This window comes from Nansenia antarctica, assembly GCF_963989245.1.
Source record: "Nansenia antarctica genome assembly, chromosome: 2".
NCBI lineage: Eukaryota > Metazoa > Chordata > Actinopteri > Argentiniformes > Microstomatidae > Nansenia > Nansenia antarctica.
In genome coordinates this window covers 24,268,539-24,279,766 of record NC_137675.1, presented here as the reverse complement: position 1 = coordinate 24,279,766, position 11,228 = coordinate 24,268,539, and the positions used below count along the sequence as shown (strand labels likewise).

At 47.0% G+C, this 11,228-nt stretch overlaps 1 protein-coding gene across 1 annotated transcript; it reads left to right on the top strand.

Annotated features, from left to right (window-relative positions):
• Positions 1-597: 597 nt before the first annotated feature.
• Positions 598-10,818, top strand: ldlrb (low density lipoprotein receptor b; the record flags this gene model as incomplete). Its single annotated transcript, XM_080522871.1, has 18 exons — positions 598-652; positions 1,106-1,228; positions 1,524-1,646; positions 1,987-2,370; positions 3,007-3,129; positions 3,805-3,927; positions 4,532-4,654; positions 4,818-4,949; positions 5,405-5,576; positions 6,110-6,337; positions 6,798-6,916; positions 7,626-7,765; positions 8,487-8,628; positions 8,787-8,939; positions 9,268-9,474; positions 9,660-9,737; positions 9,875-10,035; positions 10,783-10,818. 18 exons carry the CDS (start codon positions 598-600, stop codon positions 10,816-10,818), a joined length of 2,622 nt encoding a protein of 873 aa, XP_080378997.1.
• Between the last annotated feature and the right edge of the window lie 410 nt (positions 10,819-11,228).

Sequence of the window (11,228 nt, the reverse complement as noted above, 5' to 3'; positions counted from 1 at the left end):
GACAAGCAGAGGCCACTGACTCATGTGACTCAACAGCCTGAAGGCACAGGAAGGAAGAATTTGACAACGCAAAGAGCGGAATTAGGCTATGTTGACCCACAGAGCATCATAGGTCTCCAATGCCAGGTTATTAGCGTCAACCTGTCAGCTCTCACTTTGGTGTGGAGAGGCCCCTCTGGCCTTTGGTCGGTGGGATGACTTTAACAGGGTTGCGATCTCTGGGGTCCAAAATAAACTGGGGTCGATTTGAGGTCAAATGTTGTCTGGCTGTTAAACCTCACGCTGCCTGTACTGGCAGACGGAAGACATGAGAAATGGTATTTTTTAATTCTTTGTCACAAACTCCTATCCAGGTCATAAACTGTTTCAGTTACCGGATGCTGTATGTTTATGCAGCAATGATAATAGTGTATCTGTATGGGGGGAGTTTAGGCATTATGTGTGTGGTCTGGACTGGTCCAAGCCTCCATTGTGACACACTGATCTTGTTTGGTTTCAAGTTTCTTTCTTTCAAGTTCTCTCTTTCTGTGAGAGACAACTGACAGTTGGTCGGTTACCAAGCGACAGCCTTTCTGCTGATTGACATGACAAGCTAAGATGGCCGCCACAGTCCCACTGCTGACAGTTGAGAGCTCTTATGTGTCGTGTGAGGGTAAATAGAAACAGTAGTCTACATAAAGTGCCTCTTCCTCTCACTCATGGCACAAGTCTTCGGCTCATATCATAATTGTTGACCCCTGTGGAGATAAGCACATTGTAAAGGGTAAAGGGTGAGAAATTCACACACCTAAGCGATAATCCAAATCTTAATGGCCAGACGGTAGATGATTCCCGTTTATTGTTAAGTGTTGTTGAACGTTAACTTGTCCCGATTGTGACTTTGTTAATCGTTGATTTAAAACACCCCCCCCTTCTTACGAACAGGTTTCAACCCCTCTCTCACCTGTACGAGGCTGTTTGAACGCTGTGTCAAACATGGCAATTAAATCCAAAAAATGTGTGTGTGTGTGTGTGCATGTTGTAAAGTATCCAATAAAGTGCTTTGTCTGTTCAATAAAAATTAAAAAAACACGTAGATTAAAAGGTATCCGTCTTATTCTCACAGAGGCTGTAACCTGCAGCGAGAGGCAGTTTAAGTGTGGCAACGGGAGGTGCATCACCAGTAAATGGGTGTGTGACGGCGGTGACGACTGTGGTGATGGAAGTGATGAACTGCAAGCTACCTGTGGTGAGTAAACCCCCCCCCCACTCCTTTTCCTCTCCTGCACCAACTTGTTTGTGAATCTCTACTGGCTTCCCATGGCTTCACACAATTGGCCAATATGTGAATTCCCCCTTATTTCCCTTTTTTCACTACAACTTACTCAATACTCATACTGTGATTTAATCGTCTTCCGGTCTCTCTCTCTCTCTCTCTCTCTCTCTCTCTCTCTCTCTCTCTCTCTCTCTCTCTCTCTCTCTCTCTCTCTCTCTCTCTCTCTCTCTCTCTCTCTCTCTCTCTCTCTCCGGTGTGTTCTCTGCAGACGCCAAGACCTGTCTGCCTACTGAGTTTAGCTGTGGCGGCAGCATGAACAAGTGTATACCTGCAGGGTGGCACTGTGATGGCAAAGCCGACTGCGACAATGGATCTGACGAGCAGAGTTGTGGTGAGGCCTACGATACGTTAGCCAGATCAGCCATATCTATTAGCTGGCTTAGGCAATCCATTCATTCATCCACCCACTCTTCCATCCACTCACTTAATCTGTCCATTCACCACTCCTTCTATTCAAAAAACGATTCTATTCTTAATCATCCCTCCCTCCATCCCTCCCTCCCTCCCTCCCTCCATCCCTCCCTCGCTCCCTCCCTCCATCCCTCCCTCCATCCCTCCCTCCCTCCCTCCATCCCTCCCTCCATCCCTCCCTCCCTCCCTAACTCCCTCCATCCCTCCCTCCCTCCCTCCACCCCTCCCTCCCTCCATCCCTCCCTCCCTCCACCCCTCAGTGGCGAAGGCGTGCACGCAGGACGAGTTCCGCTGCGCCAACGGCCAGTGCGTCTCCGCCTCCTTCGTGTGCGACGACGAGAGCGACTGTTCGGACGGGTCCGACGAGGCCTCCTGCCCGGCCGCCACCTGCAGCTCCTACGCCTTTCAGTGCAACAACAGCGTGTGCGTGCCCCGCCTCTGGGCCTGCGACGGGGACGCCGACTGCGAGGACGGCTCGGACGAGTGGCCCCAGAACTGCGCCGGGACGCATCATGGGAAGCCCGTGGTGCCAAAGGCCTGCGGGGCCCACGAGTTCCTGTGCGGCAACGGGGAGTGCGTCCACAGCGGCTGGAGGTGCGACGGCGGCGTGGACTGTCAGGACGGCTCGGACGAGGTCAACTGCAGTAAGTGTGGGAGGGAGGGATGATACACGTGGTACCGTACCTCTCTCTCTCTCTCTCATGAACCTCCAACCCCCCCCCCCCACACACACACACGCTCTCTCTCTCTCTCTCTCTTGCCCCTCCAACCCCCCCCACACACACCCTCTCTCTCTCTCTCTCTTTTTCTCCCTTCATTTCTCTCTCTCTCTCCCTTCCTTTCTCTCTCTCTCTCTCCCTTCCTTTCTCTCTCTCTCTGTCTCTCACTCTCTCTCTCTCTCTCTCTTCTCTCTCCCTTCCTTTCTCTCTCTGTCTCTCACTCTCTCACTCTCTCTCTCTCTCTCTCTCTCTGTCTCTCACTCTCTCACTCTCTCTCTCCCTTCCTTTCTCTCTCTGTCTCTCACTCTCTCTCTTTCTCCCTTCCTTTCTCTCTCTCTCTTTCTCACTCTCTGGCTGATTTAGGACTCTTTAATTTCCGGTGTCTCTTTGCTGTTTTTCTAACCTGCTGCTGCCCTTTCTCTCTTTTTCCCATCCACCCTTCTATTCAATCAGTTGGTTGTACTGTATATCTAACCTTCTCTCCCTCTCTCTCTCTCCCTCTCTCTCTCTCCCTCTCTCTCCCTCTCTCTCTCTCTCTCCCTCTCTCTCTCCCTCTCTCAGCTTTGGCGACCTGCAGGCCAGACGAGTTCCAGTGTGAGGACGGCTCCTGTATCCATGGCAGGCTGCAGTGTGACCGCAAGTTTGACTGCAGAGATCAGAGTGACGAGTCGGGCTGCGACTTAGGTCAGTCTCACTCTGTCTCACTATTTATACTACGTATATAACAAATACATTATTTTTTATTTATATTATATATATATATATTTATTATTATTATTATTAGTAGTAGGTGTAGTAGTAGTAGTAGTAGTAGTAGTAGGTGTAGTAGTAGTAGTAGTAGTAGTAGTAGTAGTAGTAGTAGTAGTAGTAGTAGTAGTAGTAGTAGTAGTAGTAGTAGTAGTAGTAGTAGTAGTAGTAGTAGTAGTAGTAGTAGTAGTAGTAGTAGTAGTAGTAGTCGTATTAGTATTAGTATTATAGGTGGTGGTGGTGATGGTGGTGGTAGTAGTAGTAGTAGTAGTAGTAGTAGTAGTAGTAGTAGTAGTAGTAGTAGTAGTGGTAGCAGTAGTAGTAATAGTAGTGGTAGTAGTAGTAGTAGTATTATATTGATTAAATTATATGTATACATTATTGTTTATCATTAATATATCAAATATATCATTTATACAATATGTTTCTATTCTCTTAAGTTGCAGTATTTTAAATATCAGTATTTTATGTGTACAGAAAACCATAATAAGTCTCACTCTGATATCTCACTCCGAGCTACCATCGATGTTTGTTATCAGTCTTGTATTCACACGGGAAACCCTGATAGACGAAGACATGGATCTAATGTTCAACTCTCCTCCTCCTCCTCAGCTAAGACGTGTGAAGGCCCCAGCATGTTCAAGTGTCGTAGTGGTGAGTGTATCACCATGGACAAGGTGTGCGACAAAAACCGGGACTGCAGCGACTGGTCCGACGAACCTCTGAAAGAATGCGGTGAGTCGGAGCTTTCTCTACACCGGGGTTCTCAACTCTGGTTCTGGAGAACCTAGAACCTACCTGGGAGGTGTGCAGGGCAGGCTTTGGTTCCAGGCCAACACTAACACCTAAGCTGATTCAATTGATATCACGGTGGTCCAGAGAGACTGGTTGAGAGACCATGATGAGTTGATTATTCAATGACGTTCATGGTTGCGTTAGTGCTGGGCTGGAACAAGGGCCTGCACAGACCCAGTGTGTCTCTCCTGGACTGGAGTTGGAGAACCCTGCTCTATATAGCTCCCTCTCTCTCTCTATATATATATATATATATATATATATATATATATATATTTATATATATATATATATATATATTTATATATATATATATATTTATATATACCAGCAATGGAAAAGAAACGAACCACAACTCAGCTAACTAGGAAAATATGATGAGTCGCAGCATGCCAAGTAGCCCGGTTGGTCTGACTGTCTGTGGATAATGAGTGGTTTTGGAGAGTGAGGTCACTGGTTTTTGATCCACCACAAAGAGGAAAAAGACCAGTCATGGACACGGAGGATAATGGTGGCTTCTTCTTCTTGTGTCTATTTTCTGCAGCTGACAACGAGTGTTTGCCCGACAACGGCGGCTGCTCTCACACCTGCCACGACCTGAAGATCGGCTTCAACTGCTCCTGCCCCGCGGGGTACTACCTGAAGGACGACAAGAAGACCTGCGAAGGTGAAGCTTTTTTACAACGCTTGCATGGCTCTGAACGCAACTCTAGTCGCTGTAGTTTACAAGGCCTGTTTTGCTGGTTGCTGACTCTTTTTTTTGGGGGGGGGGGGGGAATGTCAACTGTCTCTCACCGTTGACCTCTGACCTTTTTGACCTTCTTCGACAGACATTAACGAGTGTGCCAACCCCGACACGTGCAGCCAGACCTGCGTCAACCTGCCCGGCAGCTACAAGTGTGAGTGTGGACCGGGATACGAGCTGGACCCCAGGACCAAGGCCTGCAAGGCTGTTGACGAAGGTACATCTTTGTGGGATTTAACTCTTCTTTTTGAGTAGGGGGCAGTTCAAGTATTTATTGGATAGAGGCAGTAAAGAGAGATAGGAAAGTAAAAGAGGAGAGGCCGGATTCAAAAGCATGCCGACATGGGCATAATGTGTGCACTGTAGGCCATCGCCCATCGTGCTAGACCGTTGGACCACCCCAAGCCACTATGGTCAATTGAGCTTGACCTTGTCATGAGCCAAAGCTAGCTTTATCTACCTCCAATCGAAGTATGAAGACGGTTTGGAGACTGATTTGATTTAATGTCAGACAGTCAGCGTGGCTCCATTTGGCCAGTGCATCAGCAATCCATTTGTTTTCGATCTTTCTAGATCTTTTCCTCTGCACTCCTGATCTGAGGGTCTGTCTGTTAATGGTCTTCTCTACTAAAAATGTAATCTCAACGTGAACGTGACGTGTCTCCTCTCCAGGTACTGTGCCCTATCTGTTGTTCACCAACCGCCACGAGGTGAGGAAGATGACGCTGGACCACGGCGAGTACACCTGCCTCATCCCCAAGCTGAAGGACGTAGTGGTGCTGGATGTGGACATCCAGGGGAAGAGGATCTTCTGGTCAGATCTCTTCCACAAAAAGATCTACAGGTGAGAGGGAGGGGCAAATGTGTGGGTTGGGGATTTGTGTGCTGTGTATGCAGGGGTAGTGGTGGTCTAGTGGATAGTGAGTTGGACTTGTGATCGGAAGGTTGTGAGTTCAAATCCCACCTGAAACCACACCACTACTAGTGTGCCCTTGAGTAAGGCACTTAGCCCTCAGTTACTCCAGGGGGAATGTCCCTGTAATTCGTAATTGTAAGTCGCTTTGGATTAAAAGTGTCTGCTAAATGGCAACATTTATTTATTTAAATGTATGTGTGTGTGTGTATATGTGTGTGTGTGTGTGTGTGTGTGTGTGTGTGTGTGTGTGTGTGTGTGTGTGTGTGTGTGTGTGTGTGACGGGTAGAGTTGGGGATTTGTGTGCTGTGTGAGAGTGTGTGTATGTGTGTGCACGTGTGTATGTGTGTGTGTGTGTGTGTGCACGTCTGTGTGTGTGTGTATGCGTATGTGTATAAAAAATGTCTACATACCGCATGATGAACAGGAAACTCACGTGTGTTTACCTTTACTACATCTCCCAGCGCCCCAATGGTCGGGGCAGGTAACTCCTCCCAGCACAGCACAGTGATTGACAGCCAGATCGTGGCCGTTCACGGCATCGCTATCGACTGGATCCATGGCAACATCTATTGGGCCGACAGCGGGAAAAGCACCATCTCCGTGGCAACCACAGACGGAAGTCGGAGGAAGACGTTGATCAAGGACGGCCTGGAGAAGCCCAGGAGCCTCGTGGTGGACCCAGTCAAGAAGTAAGAAGCTCCTTGTTTTTATAAACTTTTTAAATTAAACCAGCTGAAGAACGTGTTAATGTTAATGTTACATTACATTTACATTTTTGGGCATTTAGCAGACGCCTTATTCCAAAGCGACTTATACAATCAATACGTTTGACTAAGCAAGTGAATCATCAATCCACCGGTCGTAGCAGGAAGAGTAATCCAGCTCAGGCTCGGGGCCATTGGCAGTCTCAGTGATGGAAGAAAACCCTTTTTTTTAAATATTTTTTTTATGTCTCTCACTAATGAGGGGGTTGACACTCAGATGTGAAATTTGCAAAAAAATCTATGTTAAAAGTACCACAAAGAATTGTCTTGTCAATTGGAATGGTTGAAGATCCATTTCAAAAAGAGAGATTTAAAAAAAAAAAAATTTGCAGTAGAGTTTTCAGACGTGGGTGTTTAACTGTATGTGTGTGTTTGTCCTCTTTAGCTTCATGTACTGGACTGACTGGGGAACCGAGGCCAAGATTGAGAAGAGTGGGCTGAACGGAGCTGACCGCGTTGCCTTGGTTACAGACAACATTGTATGGCCCACCGGCATCACCCTGGGTAAATGACTACGTCTAACAACTTCTATGTTGTAACTGCCTAATGGGTCATAATCATATACAGTAGGTTCTTAGGTAACTAAATGCATTTCCTGCATCAACAATAGCCCTCTGTAAGATGGCCAATTTTTGTTGACGTGCACAATCATGGGTTTGATCTGGTGTCTAACCCTCGGGCTCTCTCTCTCTCTCTCTCTCTCTCTCTTTCTCTCTCTTTCTCTCTCTCTCTTTCTCTCTCTCTCTCTTTCTCTTTCTCTATCTCTCTCTCTTTCTCTCTCTCTCTCTTTCTCTCTCTTTCTCTCTCTCTCTTTCTCTCTCTTTCTCTCTCTCTCTCCCTCTCTCTCTCTCTCTCTCTCCCTCTCTCTCTCTCTCTCTCTCTCTCTGTCTCTCCCCCCCTCTCTCTCCCTCTCTCTCTCTCTCTTTCTCTCTCTCTCTTTCTCTCTCTCTCTCTCTCTTTCTCTCTGTCTCTCCCCCCCTCTCTCTCTCCCTCTCTCTCTCTCTCTCTCTCTCTTTCTCTCTCTCCTTCTCTCTCTCTCTCTGGGTGCATGAATGTTGCTGTGGATAACCCCTGAATCACCCCCTTCACCTTTGACCTTTCACCTCTCTCTCTCTCTCTCTCTCTCTCTCTCTCTCTCTCTCTCTCTCTCTCTCTCTCTCTCTCTCTCTCTCTCTCTCTCTCTCTCTCTCTCTCTCTCTCTCTCCATGAACAGACATGGTGAAGCAGAGGTTGTACTGGGTGGACTCTAAGATGCACACCCTCTCCAGCATCGACATCAACGGCGGCGGGCGGCGCGCTCTCATCTTCGACGAGCACAAGCTCGCCCACCCCGTGTCTCTGACTGTCTTTGAGGTGAGAAAACATACAGCAACAACAACGACGATGACTGTGCAGTTTATCGTTCGTTTTCCAATACACATGTCGTTTGTGGTCCGTGTGTACGACGTCGTTGTGAACATCGTCAACCAACTGTCAACTGTCAACCAACTGTCAACCGTCAACTATCTGGACCACGTTTATGATCAGGGTAGCTATAGAGGAGAAGTGAAGAGAGGGTGTAGTAGAAGATGAGGGTATGAAAATATCAAAAATACCTGAAAATATCTTGACGAACGTGAACTTTTGGGTGAACTATCCCTTTAAAAGACCCAGAGGAGTCCCAAAGGGGGGTAAAGGTTAGAACCTAACCCCAGACCAGACCACCCACCCCTGTGCGACTTGGCAACAGACGTCCACCCCTCCCTGACTGTGGAGGGTTTAGCCAGCATTAACAGGGTCTTACACATGAGAGCTGCTAATGAGTTTCACCCAGCTAGCCAGCTTGAGCCCTATTATTCAGCAAAAATCTAGTCCATGGCGGTGTTGAAAGAAGAGAGGTGCAAGCTGTTTCTATCTAGGCCATCCAGATTTACCACACCAAAAGCTCAAACCGTCAAGCGTACCACTTTTCCCCTCTCTATGAATTAGGAGTGATACTTTAGAAGGCTTTTTGCGTTTGGATTTGTATGAATGATGATCCACTTTGGTTTAACCTAGTTTTTTCCGTTTTCCCCCGCCTCTTTGGGTTTTATAGGAGAAAGTGTTCTGGTCCGATCTCAACAACAAAGCCATCATGAGCGCCAACCGTCTGACAGGAAATGACATCACGGAACTGGTGTCTGGCCTGGCCCAGCCGGACGACATCGTGCTGTACCACAACCACAAGCAGCCCATCGGTATGGCAACCGCACAGTGTAAAACACAACACTTTAAAACAGCTGTTTAACAAGTGACAGACAAACGAGTATTTAGTAGAAACACTCTGTCAGGTGGTCTAATGCCTCACTCTCTCTCTCTCTCTCTCTCTTTCCTTCCCTCTCTCTCTCTCTCATAGGAAAGAACTGGTGTAGAGAGAGTAACAGTATAAACGGTGGTTGTGAGTTCCTCTGTCTGCCTGCGCCCCAGATCAACCAACAGTCCCCCAAGTACACCTGTGCCTGCCCTGATCACATGAACTTGGGTCCAGACGCGAGGAAGTGCGTGCCAGGTACGTGTGTCCTCTGTCAAACCACCACAGAAGTCAGGAAAGAGTGGACAGTCTTTCAACACCGAATCTAGCTCCTATGTTGATTCAGTGTACTGTTTTACTCTGAATAAGCTTACAATGTATTGCTTTAAATAAAATAAAACAAGTCTTTAGTTCACTCAGACCAGTGGCAGTTGAGGACAAGAGACGAGGAGAGGAAGCCATTTTAAACTGTCGAGATGCAGCCAATGTGTCATGTCTGTCTAGCTAAGGGGCACTGTTGTACAGTATCTGACCTTTGACCTGTAGTATGTTTGACCTTTGACCCCTTCCTCTTCTCTTTCTACAGACCCAGTGGCTCCCGTTGGACCCAAAACTGCAGCCCCCCTCCCCCCCAGACCTGCAAGACCAACCAAACCCACACCAAGACTGACCACTAAAGCTGCTGCAAGACCTACCACAACGACAACCCCCTCTGCCCCCCGCGTCCAGCCTCAGGAGCCTGACCAGACCTCCACCCCCCAGGGCACACAGGAGCGTGCGGTCACTGCTGAAGGTAATACATCACATCAGTGGCTGATTCTGCCTTTCAGAGACGATCATTATGACCCTTTCCCTTAGTACACATGTGGGGGACTAACAGTACTGTTAACTATTTATCTTGCAGGATTTGAACCCCTAATACCTTAACTGGGAAGAAAATGTTGATGTTAACTGAAATATTTTCTTTCTCTCATTCAGCCAATAACGGATACGTGGCCATGCCCAAAGAGGCAGAGTCATCACACCCTGCTACTCTCTACATCGTACTGCCCATCAGTAAGTATACATTTCTAACCTCCCCCTCTCTATAACCCTCTTTATGAATATATATCCATATGCTATGTTATGTAAATGTAATATGTCTATTGTGCTGTATAAACCAACTGACATCTGAACCTTCTTTCTTCCCGTAGTCATGATGTGCCTGGTGCTGTTCGGTGCCGTGTTGCTATGGAGACACTGGCGCCTGAAGAACACCAACACCATCCACTTTGACAACCCGGTGTACCAGAAGACCACTGAGGACGAGGTGCACATCTGTAGGAACAGCCCGGACGGCTACGTCTACCCTGAGGTACGTTCACCAGACAACACACTGGGGTCATCCTGGGGTCATCCCTATGGTCCCACAACCCAGTGGTCCCACAGCCCAATGGTCCCACATTTCTAATATTTAATAGGTGGCGCTATTGCGACTGTTTAAAAACAACCAAATGCACAATTACAGATTTTCACGAAATTTGGTGGAGAGGTGTAGCATGGAGCTAGGAAGACCCCCTAACATTTTTAGCACGATCCGAGGGTTAGGGTTAGAGTTAGGGGTTAGGGTTAGGGTTAGGGTTAGAGTTAGGGTTAGGGTTAGGGTTAGAGTTAGGGTTAGGGTTAGGGTAGATGGATTGGTCAACCCAATGAGGAGAAAAGAGGCTTCAGACAGGTAGACACACATACTTTTCTCTGTTATATAGTTAGATTACTTAGAAATGTCGGAACATTGGGCTGTGGGACCATCGGGCTGTGGGAACATAGACACGCTCCCAACACACTCACTCTACCATACCATCACTGTCACTGCCACATTCTAAAGGTGTCCTAGTGTCCTGTTTTGTGAATTGTAGGTAGCTAAGTGATGTATTGCGGTTTGTGGGGTGATTTGTTTAAGAATGCTTGGGTGATTAGTAAGCTGACATGCTAGTACCACCTGGATGCTTTCGCTAGCTCTCCAAGCTAATGGCTAAGCTTTACTTCAGTGGGCTAACTGAAGTTGGGTGTTGTGTTGAGTTTCTGTTTACCTTTTTTTCTTTTTTTTTAATATTCCCCACAGAGACAGATGGTGAGTCTGGATGAAGACATGCCGTGACACGGAGATGAAGAGGAAGTCAAGAATCATATTTAAAGAGTTTTTTTCCCCTTTTGTTTTATCAAAAGGTCATTTTTTAAATCCCTGATGCTGCTGCTGCTGCTGCTGAAATATCACGTCTTCTCCTGTAATCTAATTTCCTTTTTGTTCTGACCTCAACACTGTGCCGTCCAAGACAAAGAGGGAGAAAAAAAAACTCTGTTTCCGTGGAAACAGAAAGAAAATAAACAGAATCATGACAACTTGAAGAAGAAAGCCATCTTTCATATATGTGGGTTGTGGTCTCATACATTTATCAGTGTAAGGGACCACACCACTGAAGAAACCCATGGAAGCCATTTTGTCTGACATCAACATTAATGCAACATGAAGGATAGATGCAGTTGAAGTGTATCTTCCTTAATGTCTTA